Genomic DNA, 18,725 nt, shown 5'->3' with positions numbered 1-18,725 from the left:
TCCCTTCCCTCAGCACTGTCCCCGGGGACATGGCTGGCTCCAGATGGCCGCTGGCACCAGGTAATTACAGGTTGGGGTGGCACAGGGTGGCTGGGGTGGCATCAGCTGTGTGTGACATCCCGGCCAGCTGGCCCTGCCGCCCTCGGCGGAAGCACGGCCCTGTCACCCCCACGGGGAGGGTCCCGGCTGGAGGGGCTGCTCCTGGCTCGTCCTTGGATGTCCCAGTGCTGTCCCCAGCTCTGTGCCCGCTGTCCCTGCCAGTCCCTGTGCCACCACTGGGGGGTTGGCACCAGAGAACCCCTGTGGGCACATACCCGGGGGAGGGGGCTCATCCCTGTGTGGAGAGCTGTGCTATGGAGAGCCATGCCATGGGGAGCCGTGCCATGGGGAGCCATGCCATGAGGAGACGTGCCATGGAAAGCAGTGCCATGGGGAGCTGTGCCACGAAGAGGGAGCTGTGCCATGAGCAGGGAGCCAGGCCATGGAGAGCCGGGCCATGAGGAGGGAGCCATGCAGGATTGTTGGGTGCAGGTGTTGGGTGCCTCCCCCAGCGCTGGGATCCCGGCCCCGTTTCCGCTCCCAGCCCTGGTGGAAACACACCTGGGGGGTGGGCGGGGGTCACCGCGGCCGTGCCGCTTCACGGCCCGCTGGGCACAGCCGGGGCAGCTCGGCTCGGTGTGCCATGGGCCGTGTGCCATGTGCCACCATAAGACCTCTGTGCAGCCCCACATGGCTGTGTGTCCCCAGGGTGGCTGTGTGTCCCCTGTGCATCTCTGGGATCTCTGTGCCCCCTGGGATGCCCATGTGTGAATGCTCCATGAGCCCAGGCCATGCCTGCCCCCTGCCCACACCCCCAAATCCCCACATCCCCCAGACCAGGCCCATGGCCCCAGACCCGCGGGGCACAGCTGGAGCTCCACACCCGCCCACCATGCCATCCGAGGGTGACACTCCGGGGCCTGCAGGCAGAGTCAGCCCCGCGGAGTCCCGGCCCCGCCCCCCGTGGGCGTTTTGGGGCCAAATCCCTACAAATGAGGCACGGCCTGGCGGAACGTTCGTGCGCGGAACGTTCGAGTCGCGGCGTCGCGTTCCCGCCGGAGCTGTGCGCGGCCGGAGCGGTCCCCCGGCGGCAGGTGAGGCCCCGCGGGGCTGCGGGAGGCGGCGGGGCCGGGATGGGACGGTCCCGGGATGTCCCAGAGCCGAGACGAGCCGGGGCCCGCTGCCCTCGGCCCGCTGCGCTCGGACCGGGCCCTCGTTCCCCGCGGGAGCCGCTGGCTGCGGGGCCTGCGGCGGGGCGGCCCCGGTTCCTCGGAAGCTCGGCGCGGTTTGTGCCCGTTCCTGCTCCGGGATGTGCCGTGAGTAGGCAGAGAGCTGCAGGGGGGAATCCGGAGTGAGAGGAGAATAAAGCCCTGAGGGTGGGCAGGCCCTGGCACAGGTGCCCAGAACGGCCGTGGGTGCCCCTGGGTCCCCGGCAGTGCCCAAGGCCAGGCTGGACAGGGCTGGGATGGTGGAAAGTGGGACTGGATGGGCTTTAAAGCCTCTTCCAATCCAAACCTTTCCCTGCGTTTTGTTTTGTGAGAAGGAAAGAAGTGTCAGCATCTCAGCCGTTATTTGATGCCTTGTCCAAGTCCCTTAGTTATTTTATGATTTTCTAAGAATGCAGTATTTTATCTCTGTTGTAGAAACAGCCAGGAATCCTTTTGTGCTCCCGTGCCTGTAAATGAGGAAAGGGTGGAGTCCTGCAGGTCAGGCTCACCCTGGCAGCTACCCAGTCACGGCTGGAGCCATGATTATTCCTGTAATAACTCACTTTGGAACAGCTCAGAGTAGCTCCAAAGATCATTCTCCTCCAGGAAATGCATTTTATGCCCTTTGTGCTCAGAAAGTGCAGAGGGCTGTGCAGTGGGTCAGCTCCCAGCTTGCACGGGTTTTGTTGTGCTGGGAGCTGGGGAGAGCCCTCCAGCTGCTTTGAGATCTTCAGCCTTAGGAGGAGGAGGAGGAGGGCTTGGATTTTTTCCTTCCAGGGGATTTGAACCTTCCCTTCCAAGGCAGCAGAGCCACATCTCTGCCCTGCCTTCACCTTCCCAGGGATCCAGGGACAAGCCTTGTTTCCAGGTATGCTGTGCTGGAGTTTGTGCCACCAATGGTCCTTGACCAGCAGGAGGGGATGGCAAACAGCCCCTGGATTTACCCCATGTGTAAATGGGGTAAATCTGCAGCCCAGCTCTGGAACACCCAGCATTCCCAGGCCTGCTGGAGGTGCTGCTGTGGATTGCTCCATTAAACACAGACTGCTGGGATGGGGTAATTTGATTTTTGGAAGGAGCTGGAGGAACAGTGAGAGCAGTGAGAGCATCGGCCACGCTGGTCCTGGGCAAAACCAGCTTTTAGTTCATGCTCCTCATCATGCTCAGGGCACTGACACCTTGCCATGGCCACAGCTTCACTTTAGGGTGAGAATTAGGCCAGGTTTTTGCATTTCAGGCTCTCCAGAGCAATGCAGAGACATCACATGAGCTCTGCCCTGAGCTGCTTTGTTTTTTTCCATGCCGGTGGCAAACGTCGGGAGTTCCCACGCTCACCCGCTCTGGGGCTGCAGCCTCTCTGCTCCCCCAGATGTTTCCACCCTAAATCACCTGCTTGTTTTGCAGAAGCAGAAATTGAGGTCGATTTGCAAAAGAAGATGTGAGCAGGGCCGGTGTCTGGGTGGGGAAATGCTCCGAAGGCGCAGGGGAGCGACCGCAGCGCTCACGGAAAACGAACTGTGCGTGCAGTCTGTGCAGCCTGAGCTGGGGCAGGCCTGGTCAGCTCTGCCCTGGGGGGCTGCTGGGCTGGCTCCCCTTTGTTCCAGCTCCTGCCCACACTGGGGAGCTGGGCTGGGAGGCTCTTGGAGCTGAGCTGCTGCGCTAATAGGCGTTTATCAAAAGTAACAGGGGAGATCAGGTTGTTATTGGCGACGTCAGGGAAGTGTCACGGACGCTCTCGGAGAGTGAGAACTTGTCAGCCTTTGGCTGCCTCCTCTTGTCATGGAACCTCTCTGGGGATGTTTTGGTGCTGATTGGATTCTGTGCAGCAAATCCCTCCCTCTCTCTCCTGCCACAGCCCTGTGCTCTCCTCTTGCTCTCTGTTGCTGTATGGAGGGTGTACCAGGCTGTGCAGAGGGGTTTCGGATTCTTCACAGAATCGTGGAATGGCTCGGCTTGGAAAGGACCTTAAAGCCTTTCTCATTTCACCCCCTGCCTGCCAGCAGCCTGGGACACTGGGAAGGTGTCAGGGGGTGGAACTGGGTGGGCTTTGAGGTCCCTTCCAACCCCAACCATTCTGGGATTCTGTGAAAGCTGGTTCATCATTTAAGTTAGCTGAGTTTTAGGGGCTGGGGGCTGTGCAGGGAAGGATCTCTGCTCCTGTTCCATCGTGCCAGGACCCAGGGATGCTCAGGCCGCCCAGCATGTGGCACTCTGAGGCAGGGACATAAATAATACAGTGGATATTATTCAGATGAAGGCTGCCACTTTGCCTGGGTGGGAATAACCCCCTGGGCAATCCCTGCCCTGCTGATGTGCCATCATTGCTCTCTGCAGAGTCGCTCCAGCCCGGCAGGATGCTGCTCCCCCTGCTCTGCCCCCAGCACTGCCGGCCCCTCCGCCGCCTCCTGCGGGCCCTGTCCCGCTGCCCACAGCATGGGAGCAGGGCTGGCTGTCCCCACAGGGCTCTGCACACAGCCTGGGCCCCCTGCAGCAGTGACATCGCCCCCGTGTTCACCAGGGCCCCGGCGTTTGGGGACAAAGTGGCCATCGTGGACCGGAACGGGGAGCACACGTACCGGGACCTGCTGAGCCGCAGCCTCCGCCTGTCCCGGGAGATCTGCAGCGTCCTGCAGTGCCCCAGCAGGGACCTGAGGGAGGAGAGGATCTCCTTCCTGTGCCCCAACGATGCCTCCTACGTGGTGGCCCAGTGGGCTGCGTGGATGAGCGGGGCCATAGCGGTGCCCCTGTACAGGAAGCACCCGCTGCCCGAGCTGGAGTACGTGATCCAGGACTCCCAGAGCGCCCTGCTCGTCGCAGCCGAGGAGTTCCTGGGCAAAATAACCCCCAGTGCCCAGAAACTGGGAGTCCCTGTGCTGCCCCTTCCCAGCTCTGGGGCTGGTGGATCCCCTGCAGCCACGGAGGAGGGGCCCTTGCCGAGCTGTTCCTCGTGGAAGGACAGAGGAGCCATGATCATCTACACCAGCGGGACCACGGGGAGGCCCAAGGGTGTGCTCAGCACCCACGAGAACGTGCAGGCTGTGGTGAGTGCTGCTGCCCCCCTGCCAGGCTCCTGCCAAGGCACAAAGCCTTGGGATCTGCAGGGGATTTGGGGTTGCAAACACCTTTCCATTGCCAGATTCCTGCTGAGAGCTGTGGGGCTGCAGCTTGGAATCCCCCACGCTGGGAAGGTGAGCACACAGCAGCGTGTGAGGCTCTCAGCCTTGGCAGGGCAGATGGATTCTCCTCCCTGCTTTCCTGGAAAGCAGAATGGATGAAACCTGTTGTAAAAAAATCTGATTTCTTTGCAGTTTGCTTTTCTGCGCTCCGACTAGGGGAGAATCTTTGCTCCTAATTGGAAAATATCTTAGCCCAGCCCGGTGCTGTGTGAAGCCTGTGCATTATTCAGCTCTGTATCCCCAAGGCAAAAAAATCCATTAGCTCTCGGAGCCAAAAGGAATTAAAAGTTTGAATAAGCCTGCTGACTGCCTCACCACTTGGTTATCAGTGCCTGCAACTGGCAGCCTGCTGCCATTAGGAAAGGAGGGCAGGGAATGCAGGGTGCCCTGAGAGCTGCTGCTGCTCGGGGTGCTCGGATCCTGCAGGGTCCCAACAGGAATGAAAGCCTTGATGGATGGAGCCAGGCCTTGGCTATATTGGGCAAAGAATCTGTTCCCTCACAAACATGCTGATTATTTGGGGGGGTGGCCTGAGCAGTCCCCATCCTTTGTGCTGCCCTGCAGGAAGCCTAAAAGCTGTTCCCTGCCCTGTGGATGAGGGCTCCTGTGAGAGACACAAGCAAATTCCACTGCTCAGATGCTTTTCTTATTTTTAGGTGGCTGGAAATAAGCTTTGCAGTTGCCAGCACTGGGCTCTGAAGGGCATTGTTGACCCAGAAACCTGATAATTATCCCTTCAGATAATTATCCCTTCAGAGCAGAGTGTTTTGGAAGCTTGATTCTCTCATAATTTTTACTAACATGAAACCTACTTTCTGTTTATCAGCAATTTCCTGCTCCTACTGATTATCTCTTACAGGTGCTAAAAGCCTGATGTCATCAGTGTCCTAACTATGGCAACAGAATTCTGGGAAAATTAGCTTTTTGATTACTATTTCTGCCAAATCTGCATGTGCAGCAGTAGATTAATATTTTTGTATGTCCTACTTAAAATCACTGTTGATGTTTCTCAGTAACAAGGCAGGGCTTTGCTGATTTAAAGACCCATCCTGTCGGCATGCTGAAGGTGTTCTTCCTCCTGTGTTCTGCTGTCGTGGTGGGAATTTTTCTCCTGCTGATGCTGAAGGAAAGATTTTGTGCCCAGGCTTGGCATTCCTGCCAGGGAATTTGGGGATTGAATAACTTGGGAATACCTCGGGAGAATCTTCCCTCCTGCCCTAAGGCCGCGCTGTTTGTTTTCTCCTCAGACCACGGGGCTGGTTGAGAAGTGGGAGTGGAAGAAGGAGGATGTGATCCTGCACGTGCTGCCTCTGCACCACGTCCACGGGGTGATCAACAAGCTGCAGTGCCCGCTGTGGGTGGGAGCCACGTGCGTCATGTTCCCGGAGTTCAGCGCGCACACGGTGAGCCCAGGGCAGCCACGGCAGCAGCACCCGGGCACTGCTCTCAGCAGCTCTGGGAAGGGGTTCCTGAGGAGTTCCAGCCCCTTAGGCACTGCCTGTGGGTGGTTCCCAGCAAAGGCAATTGCTGGGGTGCTCAGCCCGGGGTACATGTGCTCTTCCAGAGGGTGCGGCTCGTGTGAGTGTGGTGCTGGGATGGGAATGCTGCTCTGCCCCTCCCAGCCTGGGGGTGGGTGGGCCCTGCTGTGCCCACTGAGAGTGTTTCCATCCAGAATTGGTGCTGTGGATTTTTTTTATTTTTTTTTTACTGCCAGGAATTGTGGAAATACTGTTTTTTCTCTTGGGTGTTAGTGGTGTGCTGCTTGCTGAATTCTTTAGTGACTTGCATTTCCCAGAATCCCCAAAACGCTGAGGCTGGAAAAGACCTCCAAGGTCACCCAGTCCATCCTGTGACCAATCCCCACTTTGTCACCCAGCTGAGAGCACTGAGTGCCATGTCCAGTCATTCCTTGGACATCTCCAGGGGTAGGGCTTCCACCACCTCCCTGGGCAGCCCCTTCCAAATTTTCCCTTTCCAGTCCTACATCCTTAGTGTCTTGTGTTGCATTAATTACAGAACACAGCCTTTTGAGTTTTTTGCAGCCCAGGTAAGGGAAATCTTGGTTTTCCTCACTTACATGGAAAGGTGGCTCTTCCTCTGTGGAGCAAAAAGAGTTAACAGAGCTGTCAGGTTGGACTCAGTGATGTGAGAGTGAGTTTCCAGATCCAGACCTTCTTGTAGCTTTTAGGAAAAGTGGCAGGAGGGAAACCTTACTGGAATGATGCTGTTAAAGTGTTGCTTTCTATCTGAGCCAGGAAACACCAGTGCCAGTGTTCTGCTGTTCCTTTGTTCCCTGCAGCAGTGGCACACCGTGGGGAGAGGGGAAGGGACAGGCAGCAGTCAAGGTGGAACAGGTTCTGCATTTCCCAGCCCCTGGGATGCAGCACTGTCCATCCACATCTCCCAGTGTCCTGGGTGGTGTCTGCAGTGTCACTGCTAAGGGACAGTTGGGTTTTCAGGTGCTGCTGCTGCTCGGAGCAGAAAGGAAGCAGAGGTGTGTTATCACTGCCGGGTTCCCTGGGAAAGCCAAAGGAGCCCGTGCTGGGTGACTGCCCGGGCTGCTCTCCCTGTGCGTGCTACCCACGTGTGGGAAGGCTTGTCCCATGGCAAGGACAAAGTGCACAGGTGTGGGATACACCTGGGGGCCTCTGGCTGTGCTGCTGCCAGGTGAGGGCGGGCCCGGAGCCACCGCAGGGCCGGGTGATCCTTCACGGCTCATTTCTGCTTCTCAGAGCAGCAGCCACAGAAAATGCACACTTCCCTTTTCTGTCAGGGGGCTCTGACACCTGAGCACGGATCCTTTTAGGGGGGCACAGCCCCAGAATCTCAGTGGGGCAGCTCTGCACTTCCAGAGTGAATTGGCAGGATGCTGTGGTAGAGGGCAGGACGGTCCCTGGCTGCCATAACCTGTGCTTTCACCCAGTGATTGCTGCCAGATTGTTCTCTCCGGCGTTAGGGTGACCCCACAGGCTCGGGGTGCAGCGGGGCTGTGCTGGAGGTGCCACTGAGGGCGTTAGGGTGACCCCACAGGCTCGGGGTGCAGCGGGGCTGTGCTGGAGGTGCCACTGAGGGTGTTAGGGTGACCCCACAGGCTCGGGGTGCAGCAGGGCTGTGCTGGAGGTGCCACTGAGGGTGTTAGGGTGACCCCACAGGCTCGGGGTGCAGCGGGGCTGTGCTGGAGGTGCCGCGGACAGGCTGGAGCGGGGCCTCTGGAGGGCGCGGTGCTCCACGGCCTGTGCCGCGGTGATTGATGCTCCCTCGCCCCCCTGCGTTCTCCCCTGCTCCCTCCCCACGCCTGCGGATCGATGAGCTGACGTTGAGGGATGGGATGGGGATGGGGGAGCGGGACCCCCTCCTGCCTGCTCTGATCAAAGCTCTCCCCAGATGTGGCACCAGGGACAGCGCCGGGGGTGGCCGCTTGACCCTGCAGCTGCACTTGGGCACAGAGGGCGCCGGGGCTCCCGGGGCTCTGGGGGACCGCATTTGCTGCTCTGCTTTCTTTCATTCCCGTTATTTTTCCGAGGGCCTCCCGTGGGAGCCGCGAGTGGTTTGATCGACACTCCAAAGCCAGCACGGGAGGGTAAATAAGGCTTTCTCCTGGAGTTTATTGCAAGCTGCCTTTCAGTTCCACTCTATTTTCACCAGCTGTTTACAAAGTGCCCTTTGCTACTGCAATCAGCTTGCAGCAAAGCAGCAGTGGAGGATTTTGCCAAAGGAGCCCGAGTTTTGCCGTGTGCTTTTTTCCTTGGCTGCACCTTGAGAAAGCAGCCAATTATAGTGTGATATAAAGAAACTCGACTGGCAGCTAAAACACTTGACAGGCTGATCAAAACAAGGCGAGGAACTTACTCTCAACCTGCTGCAGACATATTTAGCCTTGAGTGATACTGGCAAAGGTTCAAGAGAAACCGCAGCAGCACGCCCGATGTGTGTTTGGTTTCTAATCACTAACACTTCATTATACAAAATAAATACTTTATTATTACAGTGTTTATTAAATTACATAATTTGCGGCGTGCCTTATAGTCGTGGATACAGATGGCAGTCTGGTTTTGGTGGTGGGAATAATGCTCTTTTTTTTTTTTTTTTAATTTTTTTTCCCTGGGAAGACGTTCCCAGCCCCAGACCACAGCTTGCTTGTCGCTCCCCGCCGTGCAGGGGTGGGAGGTGGCAGCTTTCAGACCTTTACGTCTGTTTTTGGGAGCTGTCCAAGGAAAGGTTAAAAATCAGGACTGTGGAGTAGCACAGCATCCTGACCAACATCCTTCCCCTCACTAAAACAGCATCTGATGCGTGTGGCTACTGCTGAGGCCACGACAACTCATTAAAGTGTGCTGAGGTGCCTCAAGCGTGAAAGTTGCTGCATAAAATCAGATTCTTTTTATTAAATGAGGACATCCATTACGCTGCACTAGCTACTGTACATGTTATAATTCACTTTATAGCACCATCTGTTAAGACTGTCTTGCTTAAGCTTTTCGTAGCATTTTTTTATTGCAAGTTATTAAAAAATATGGCTGCATCTATTAATCATTTATTAATAAAGGGTTTATAAATGGACCCTCAGTTTCCAGAATTAGTCGACTCGTACGTGATGTACCGAGTCCCCTGCTGCTCGTGCTCCTTGGGGTGCAGTGTCTCCACAGGGAGCCCCTGGGAGCACATCCAGTGCTCCTGTCTGTGCTTCTGGGGTTGGGACTGGCAGGGATGGCTGTGGGGGGACACTTCAGCACAGGTGGGTGTGGAGCAGGCAGGAGAGCAGCAGTGAGCCCGAGGGGTGTGCTGCCAGCAGCTGTGTGGGGCACGGCTGGCTGTGGTTTTCCTGGTTTGTTGTTCCATTGGTTTTCAAGGGTGAGAAGTGTGAGGGCAGAAACCTCCTCTGGAGCCAGAGCAAGCTGCAGCCTCAGCATCCCTGTGTGATCCTCCCTCCATAACCAGGCTGAGTTTGCTCTTCCAGCTGCACTGTTCTGTTTGCATTTCCAGCTGCTGCTGACCTGTCCCAGATGCTGGAGTGGGAATTTCTTGTCCAGGAGTAGGGATTTTAAAGGTACTTTAAAAGGTACTTTTAAAGGTGTTTGTGCAAATTTTGTGCACTTTGGTGACAGAGGTGAAGAGGTGAATGTCTCTGTTAGGGAAGGAGTGCAGGGTCAGCCTTCTCCTCCTGGCTTTTGGAAGGCTCTGAGCATCACCAAGCACCCTCTGGAGCATCCATTCATGGTGACTGCCTCCCTCCATCTCCCTCCCTGCATCAGCTCAGGCACAGCCTGTGGTGGGACTGTTGCTCTGTGGAAATGTCGGTGAGTCTGGAGGGACAGACCTGGGGGAGCCAAGTGTCCCCTGTGCTTGCTGTGACAGTCACACACTGGTGTTCCCATTCCAGACCAGGCACTCCTTGGACAGGACCATTTTGGAGCAAATGAGGTCAGTGTCTGGTTTATAGGATCCTCTGCTGTGGTTTTTGGACAAAAAGGATCCATTTTCAGCTTGAACAGCAGGAAGAGCTTCTCTCTGCCTGGGACACCCCTGATCTTGCCTTGAGGGGAAGATGTTCTAATGGCACAAGGTTCCCTGTCAGCTCTCTGCATTGATAAACACAAGAGCAGATCCTGGGAGGTCTTCCAGCCTCTTGTGCAGGGTGGGAAATAGGAGTAGTGAAGAACCTGAAGGAGGAAACTTGCAGTGCTGAGTGATGGGAGAAGCTGATGGAAATCTCCATTTTGGGTGACCCAGCTGTGGCGTGTGCTGCCCGCCCAGCTCTGCTGGGCAGCTTTGAGCTGTGATGTGCTGCCTGTGCAGCGACAGCCCTGGCTGTGCCCTGCAACCCCTTCCATGATGAATATGCCACGATGCAGATTTCCTGCCCTGCAGTTCCAGGAGCTGCTGTTTCAGTGCCAGCCTCGCTGCGTGTCTGACTTAAGGTGCTCCGAGGATCAAGCCCTCTAAAAACCATGCCCTGTTTTACAATGTCACACTCAAAGCCATCAAAACAATCTTGTTTGGAGCCTTCTTTCTAGGGAAATAGGAATGCTGTGTGCCCAGAGGTGGTGTGTGATTCAGGACAAGCTTTCCTGGTGTCCTGTCCCCCGTGGCACCTTTTCCCCGTGGTAGGAAGGAGCTGCAGGCCTGGCACAGGATGAGTGGGAGGTGTTGCTCCAGGGTGCTGCTGCATCGTGTGCTCACAGCCCTGGACTCCTGAAGGCCTGGGCTGTGTCTGGGAGCAAACTTTGTCCTTGTCACTGGTGTTGTGTGTGTGAGCCAGGCTGGCTGGTGCTGGGGCTGTCTACCTTGGCTGGGCTGCGCAGGGACAGCCAGGGCTTGGCTGTTGCCTCCGGGAAGGAGAAGCGTGCACTGCACTGAGCCTCTCCCCTGGATCTGTCACTTCTGCAAACATCACTCTGGGCAGCTCTTTTGGTTTATTTTTAAAAGAAAAGCAAATCCAAGCAGAGGAGCCTGAGCTGCAATATCCAGGCACGCTGGGGATCGTGGCCCCCATCCAGTTTCAGCTGGAGAGAGGCTGAAAGTCTTTTCATCTGTTAATGGGAGGCTTCAGAGGAGTAATTTTATTTCAGACTCAGAGAGGAGTCGGTGGAGGGAGGAGCAGGTCACTAGTGAATGGATTATGTTTGATCACTTCTCACAGACCTGGCTTTAAAAAGTTAGAGGTTTTCTTTCCCATCTCCCCAGATCTGCCGTCTGTCCTCAGCATCTGTTCCCAAGTAATGGCTTTTGATGTGTGTGGGGAAATATAAAAAATGGAACCAGAGCCTGTCATATTTACTTATATTTCCAGGTCCCAGGGAAAGCACTTGCTCCTTTCAGTATGCCTCCAGCATAGGAAGGGTTTAAAAGCTTCAGCCTGGAATGCAGAGGGGCCATCAAACTGTGCTGATGAATAAATGATTAAAACCAGAGTCGCACAGAGCACAAACAGTTTGGGGTTATAACAAACATGAGACGAAGCCACCGAGGGCCTGATTTCTCTTTGAAGAGAAGAATGTTTCTCCCTCTCTGCATATTGGTCGTGAAGTGTTGGAGCCTCAGTCCCTGGGAGAGAGCAGAGCTCCCCTTGGTGCTCTCCTACCTCATGTGCCCATCTGCTTTTCTGGGATAATTTGGTGTTGGATGTGTGTGCGTGGTCCTGCAGTCCCTTGGATGCTGCTGTTGAGTTACAGGAGCTTCCCACCCTTGTGTTTGGCACGGATCTCACCAGAGAAGCAGCTGCTCTGGCCACAGCCCTGTTGCTCCCACAGGCATTCCAAAAATCACCGGCATCCCTTTTCCTCGATGGTGCTTCCCACATGGCAGCAGTCAGTGCTGAACACAGACCCATCTCCCCGAGCAAGAGGGGAGTAAAGGGCTGAGTTAACCTTGCATTAGAGGCATTGTTATTGTTGAAAAGGTTTGAAAAGATTCAATTACAACAGAAAATGGCACAATAATTTTGTAGAAGAGAGGAGCTGTTGTGTCTGTCAATAGAGGCTGCACCGCGGGCTGGCTGTGATCCGTTTGTGGGCTGATGGAAAAATCCATGCTGATATTTGCTTCCTTTACAGCTTGCAGTTCTCCTGGCTGGTTTTGGGAATCTTCTATCAGCCAAAATCTTACATGGTTTAGCACATGGGTTTAAACTGGGTTTGCCACTGTTTCTTCTCCTTTTGCATGAGAAAATGCCCAGATATTGGGTTTGGCGTTTCAGGCTGGTTTGGGGCATTGCACATCTCCCTCACTAAAGGGAAAAGTTGTTGCCTTTTCTTCTCTGTGCTCACATCTCTTCCTTCAGGTGATGTTAGCAGGCCTGGAGGCTGGTTGGGAAGGTTGCTGTATGGACTGACCATCCTCACTCACCATCTGTGTCCTGGGAAAAATACGTGGGAAAAATCTCCCAGCTGTGCCTTGCTGTGCTTGTTTTGTACCCACTGGTGTCATTTTCTCCTTTTTTTTTTTTTTCCTTTAATGATGGCAAAATCCCACTGGCCAGCTCATGATATGCTTTAGAGCAGTGGGAGGGGAGGAAAATCAGGAATGTCACGCTGACAGGAAGGCTCTTGGGAACGTTAGGTCTCCCACTTCTCTGCTGGCACAGGCAGCCCTGACCCAAAGCATTTGCTGCCCTTATTGCTGGTGGGAAGCTCCATCCACTCTTGCTTTCTTGCAGTGAGAAACTTTTTGTTTCTAACCCTTGGTTATCTTAAAAGGAATCCTAATCAATCTTCTGAGCATATTCCATGGAAAGGCTGCAGAGCCTGGCAGCCCTGGCATGTGGTGCCATGTTTGCTTCCCAAATCCATGGCTTTTTAAAAGCACTTGGAGGTATCAGATGAGCACAACAAAACAGAGCATTGGGCTGGCAGTGCCCTGTGCCCAGGGAATGAACGTGGTGACAGTGACAGGGGATAACCCAGGGGGGATGGATGGTGCTGCTCCAGTCCTGGCACTGCACAGGGAATGAACATGGTGACAGTGACAGGGGATAACCCAGGGGGATGGATGGTGCTGCTCCAGGCCCAGTGCTGCACAGGGAATGAACATGGTGACAGTGACAGGGGATAACCCAGGGGGATGGACAGTGCTGCTCCAGGCCCAGTGCTGCACAGGGAATGAACATGGTGACAGTGACAGGGGATAACCCAGGGGGATGGATGGTGCTGCTCCAGGCCCAGTGCTGCACAGGGAATGAACATGGTGACAGTGACAGGGGATAACCCAGGGGGATGGATGGTGCTGCTCCAGGCCCAGTGCTGCACAGGGAATGAACATGGTGACAGTGACAGGGGATAACCCAGGGGGATGGACGGTCCTGCTCCAAGGCTGGCCCTGTCAGAGGGTGCTGGGTGCTGCCAGGACAAAGCTGGGGCCTTGCACAGGGTTGTTTGATCAGTGCCAGGTAACGAGGCTTTCCCAGATCCTTCTCTCAAGCCTGCAGTTAGCTGGAAGCCAGGAATAGCTGTTCCAGCTGGCTGGGCAGTGCCAAGCCCTCCGGCCAGCTTGGGCTCTGTGGAGCGCTCAGAGCTGCCAGCTTTGTACCACGGCTCAGTCCTGCTAAAACACGTGGGAAGGATCCAGATTTGGCTGAGCAGGAGCAGAGCAGGTGGAGAGGTTTGGCTGTCAGCAGATCACCCCAGCAGCTGGTGGCACAAATCCAGAGGCAGCTGCTTATCCTCAGGAAGGGGCTGTTGCTGGGTGAGCTGGACTGACATGGAAAAGCTGCTCCTGTGGCTGCAGTGCAGGATTTTATCTAAGGCAGGAGTTGAGCTGGCACGTGGGGACTGGGGACTCTGGGGTGCAAGGGAGACTTGCTCTGTTTGCATGGGTTTGGTGTTTTTGAGATCCAAAGTCTGGCTGCATGGCCAGGCTGGAAGTCTGCCTGCACTCCCACAGCTGCTCAGGACTTGGGAAGGCAAAACAAAATCACACAGCAAGGATTGAACAAGCCCTGAGCATCTGTTTCCCTTCAATCCCCTCGGCACAGTCTGGTCCCTGCTGGCCATCACACGTCCTTCCCTGCCCACAGCAACGGCTCTGGGGAGCACCAGGCTGAGGAGGGCAGATCCATCCAGCCCTGGCTTTGGAGAGATCCTTCTCCACCCTGCTGCCTAGAATGGGAAAGATAGTGGGGAAAAAGGGGGCTGGGAAATGACGCCTTGGGGTTCAGCTTTTACGTTTTTCAGGTTCTCTGCTGCCTGGTGTGTAACTCTGAAACTTCCTGTGAGGTGTTAGTAGGGTCTCTTCACAGGGTGGTTGGACAAAACAATCCCTTCCCAGCTGGAGAATCAAGGACAGCCTTAGCCAAAAAGCACAAACAGCTGTGAAGGGAAGGGAGCAAGGCAGGGGGTTGAGACTTCATGAGCTGGAGCTGTAACTGGACAGTTAAACCCAATATGTAGATGAACCAAAACTTATAAAAGTGTAAAAACTTGTGCCTGGGATCCACCTTGGATTCAACCTGGGTGCAGCCCTGGCCAGGCTCTTGTGCTGCCCAAGGCCTTGCAGTAAATACCTACACTGTCCATTTATCTCTGTCAGGTCTCTGTTCCATACCAGCCTCTCAAGGCATCAGTTCAAACACAGAGGGGGTTAGACCCCTGTAAATGCAATTTTACCTAATCTGGCTGGTAGGGGGTTTCTGCAGGGACTGAAATGTTCCCTGTCTGGCTGTGCCACCATCAGTGCAGGAAGTCACATCCCAGCTCTGCTCTCCTTTCCCAGGGCATCCTGCAGTGTTCATGTCCCACCTGCCGGGGTGTGCAGTGCCTCTGCCCCTTGTGCATTCATCTCTCCCCATGAGGGCCAGCCCTGGGCTGGGGGCAGCGTGAGCTCCCTCCTGTGGGGTGGGACGGTGCCTCTGAGGATGTGTCCTGCTCTCCTGCTCTGTTAACCACAACCCCCCGGTGCTGGGAGGGTTTTTAGGAGCTGATTGTTGTGGAGCTGTGGAGCAGCGGAGTGCGAGCTGCGGGGGGAGGAGAGAGGGATGAAAGGGAGGGAAGGGGCAGAGTGACAGCATGAAGGAGAATCCCTGGCTCACCTTCAGTCAGGGCCCAGCTCGTGTGCAGCTGAGCGTGCCGGGAGCGCCGAGGCAGCGCTCGGTGTCAGGAGCTGTTAGGGAACGCATTTGTCACCGGGGGGCAGGGACAGAGCACGGGGACAGCAGTGTGGGGCTCTGATTTATTGATGGCTTTGCTTCCCTCCTGCCTTGGGAAGAGCTTGCCTGGCAGGGACAGTGCTGAGGTGTGGGAGCAATGCGCTCAGGTGTGACTGTGTGCCTCTGAGCCGTGGTTGGCTCCCATCCCTGAGGTGTTGTTGGAATTTTTCCCCATTCATGGTTCCCACAGGCCAGCAGGAGCTGCAGCTGAAGAACATTATCCCCACAGGGATCATTCCTCTCAGGAACAGTGTGGTTGGGTTGGTGGCCCTCCTGAAAAGCTGCTGCTGTCTGCTGCTGCCCGTGCTTTACCTGTGCATTCTGATGGCTCCTCTGAGCTCACCAGGGATACTGCTCTCTCACAGCACCTCACCACTTTCATGAAATCTCACTCCCAGTGCTTGATCTCCCTCTTCCCAGCTTTGCCTCAGAGGTTGAAGTCCTTGGGCTCCAAGCTGTGTATTGTGTATCAGGCGTGGGCTGTGTCTTTCCAAAGAAGAGCTCCCATGCTTTGGAAAACTGGTGGCTGTGTGCAGTCTTTGAAGAGCTGTGCATGATAGGGGAATGAGCTGATTCTGCCACAAGCTTCCATCTTTGTGAGCAAATTCTTGGCTACAACATGACAGGACTGACAAATGCCATTTCCATCATCCTGAGAGTGATGGTGGGTGGGGGATCCACCGGTGGGACGAGAGATGAGCGTTATGCCTAGGGAAATAAGGCCATGATGAAAGTTGGGAGCTTGTTTTGGACAGGGGTGGGGGCACACAACAGCTTCCAGCTGTACTCCCAAGAGATCTTGGATAGCAAAGGTGTATTTTCACCCATGTGTGCCCCTTCCTTCCTAGGTGTGGAAGAAGCTCCTGAGCTCCAAAGCTCCCCGTGTCAATGTGTTCATGGCAGTGCCCACCATCTATGCCAAGCTGATGGAATATTATGATGAGCATTTCACCCAGCCCCAGGTGCAGGATTTCGTGCGTGCCTATTGCCAGGAGAACATCAGGTGGGTGAGCTGCTGGCTCTCTGGGTGCTCCAGGTTTTCCTTTCAGCATCACCTCTTTCAGTGCTGGCTGTTGTGCTTTGGTGTCTCTGTGACAGGAACAAGGGTGACATTATTTAATTATGAGCCACTCTTGCATGGGAGAGCCAGAAGGGACTCGTTGTGTGTCACCCTGTGGAACACATGGTCCTGCAGCCCAGGATCTCTTGTAAGAGGCTGTCCTGGTTAGGTTAAACCCCACATCAGGGTGAGAATGTGAGGGACATCTTTGGTGCTGGTTAAAGGGATTTTGGGGCTGCAGGTTTTACGCAGAGCTGTTTGTGCCCCTGTGTCAGGCTGCAAACTCCCTGGAGCAAAGCTTCTCTCAGATACTCTCTTACCTGGCCTTTCCCTGTGCAGGTTAATGGTGTCAGGCTCAGCAGCCCTGCCTGTGCCTGTCCTGGAGAAGTGGAAGAGCATCACGGGGCACACCTTGCTGGAGAGGTATGGGATGACTGAGATTGGGATGGCGCTTTCTAACCCTTTGCATGGAGTCCGAGTGCCAGGTAGGAGTCCCCAGGGGTGCCCCTGTTTGGAGGCCTGTGCTGGGGGTGCTCTGGGCTGTTCTGTGCACAGGAGTGAGGAGAGGCCACGCTGGGAACAAGGCTGCTGGGACCTGGCACTGGGGGTTCAGGGTGTGGGTGTGTGGGAAGGGGCTGCTGGGCTGCCCAGGGATCAGAGCTGTGTGTGCAGAGCTGGCAGTGGTGCCCGCTGCCCACCAGGCTGGCACACTCCAGACTGATGCTCTGTTGCTTCCAAAATCTTTGTGAATTGAGGGAGTGTTGCTTCAGCTCCTGCTGCCTGGAGTTGTATTTCTGGGTGGTGTCACACAGGATTCTCCACACAGCCGTGCTTGTCCAACCCATCAGTGCTGAACACTCAAAATAGGATGTCTGCTCACTCTTATTTTAGTGCCTGTTTCTTGCCTCTTCAGGAATTCAAAGTTGTCACACCTCGCTGTACACTCTGGGCCTGTTCTCTCCTTGTCTTTCCCCCCCTTCTCTGAGCTCCACTTTGTGATTCCTCTCCATGGCTGTACTTTCTGGAACCTAGAAATAAATTGATCTGAGACATTGCAAATGTGAAATGCCCCCACTCTCCCTGTGGTTGGAGCGTGGCCATCTGTGTGCCCACCCCGTGCCACCTGCCTCCCCACAGGCTGTCTGTGCAGGCATGGCACCATATGCAGCCTCCTGGGGAACTGGTGTTACCCCACAGGGGGTCCTGGGTGTCACAGCCTCCCACAGCGCCCCAACCCCATGGCACGCAGGAGCTGGGTCCTGCAGGGGTGGCTCAGGGAGAGGAGAAGCCAAAACTCCCCCTCATTGACTCCTCAGCCTGAGAACAGCTTGGAACACAAACTCTGTTTTACTTTTGCAGGGTAACTGTCATTCCCTCACCCCACCTCAGCCAGATTTATCTCCCTCCAGCAGGCAGGAGAGGGAGGCAGGCAGGAAAAACAAGACTCCCATCTGCAGGAGCTCGAGCTGTGTGTGAGCCCCACAGCCCAGGGTGACAGGGCAGGGATCATTGCACTGGCCCTGGGTTATATTTGCTTTTTATTGATTTTCTTGAGGGAAAAGGAATGGACACTCCAGAAATTTCCAAGGGGACTAAAAGAGAAAAGGAGTAAGACTGAAAGCAGCATGGCAGTGCACAAGCTGGCACCCAGGAGGGCAGCTCCTGCCCCAGGGCTGCTGGCTGTGCTCCTGAGCATCATCCCTGTGGATCCTGGGGGCTGCAGGGCACCTGGGCACAAAGCAGAGGGGCTGGGGACTGTCACTCCAGCCCCATCCAGGGGCTCCTGCAACCCCCAGAGGGGAGACAAGTGTCTCACAAAGGTGGGGATCAGCAAGAAGCCGTTCAGAAATGAGGCTATAATTGAATAGGCTTGATTAATTTATTTCAGGAAGTGTCAGCTGGGAAGCAGATGGGTGAAGCTGAGGCATAATTTACTGGAGCTGTGAAAAAGCTTTTGATCTGGTGCCCTGTTAGAGGCTGGCTAGGAGGTCACCAGGTACCACAGAGATCCCAGAGGCAGCTGAGGTGGGCTGGGAGCAGGGGACATCTGCCAGAGGGTCTCTCCTGGACTGGGAGCAGCACAGGACCTCCTCCCCTGCTCTGACCTGTTGGAGTGAGCCCAGAGGAGGCACCAGGAGGAGCAGAGGGGGGGAGCAGCCGTGCTGAGAGAATTGGGATTGTTGTTGGGGAAGAGAGGGCTGTGGTGTGACCTAATTGTGGCCTTCAGTTCCTGAAAGGACCAACAAGGGAGATGGAGTGTGGACAAGGGGCTGGAGTGACAAAACAAGGGGGAATGGCTTCACAATTAACTTCAGGTTTAGATTAGATATTAGTAAGAAATTCTTGGCTATGAGGCTGCTGAGGCCCTTCTCTGGGTGCCCAGAGCAGCTGTGGATCCCTGGCAGTGCCCAAGGCCAGGCTGGACAGAGCTGGGAGCACCCTGGGACAGTGGATGGTGTCCCTGCCCATCACAGGGAGTGGAATGAAATGAGCTTTAAGGTCCTTCCAAACCATTCTGTGATTCATGAGCCTCTGAGGAAAGATCCTGGGGCTTCCTTTGCCTTCTTGGTGTGACAGGAGAAAGGTGGAGTCCTTGGACCCTG

General features: G+C 55.4%; 1 protein-coding gene across 2 annotated transcripts in view; it reads left to right on the top strand.

Annotated features, from left to right (window-relative positions):
• The first annotated feature begins 1,096 nt into the window (after positions 1-1,096).
• The window catches only part of ACSF3 (acyl-CoA synthetase family member 3), a 53,202-nt gene continuing 35,573 nt past the window's right edge, over positions 1,097-18,725 (top strand). Inside the window, exons 1-5 of one of the 2 annotated variants that reach the window (XM_054269429.1) lie at positions 1,097-1,133; positions 3,582-4,288; positions 5,671-5,826; positions 15,911-16,065; positions 16,462-16,607. In XM_054269429.1, the coding sequence (XP_054125404.1) occupies positions 3,602-4,288; positions 5,671-5,826; positions 15,911-16,065; positions 16,462-16,607 (1,144 nt within the window). In that variant the 5' untranslated portion in view covers positions 1,097-1,133; positions 3,582-3,601. Of the gene's footprint in view, positions 1,134-1,290; positions 1,356-3,581; positions 4,289-5,670; positions 5,827-15,910; positions 16,066-16,461; positions 16,608-18,725 lie in introns of those variants that run through there. The other variant, XM_054269430.1, reaches the window with a different exon arrangement.

Source organism: Melozone crissalis, unplaced genomic scaffold (genome assembly GCF_028551555.1).
Source record: "Melozone crissalis strain CALT ecotype California unplaced genomic scaffold, PUWL_Pcris_2 ptg000007l_1, whole genome shotgun sequence".
Lineage (NCBI taxonomy): Eukaryota > Metazoa > Chordata > Aves > Passeriformes > Passerellidae > Melozone > Melozone crissalis.
The sequence above is the reverse complement of the archived record's forward strand: the minus strand, read 5'-3'. Positions and strand labels throughout refer to the sequence as shown.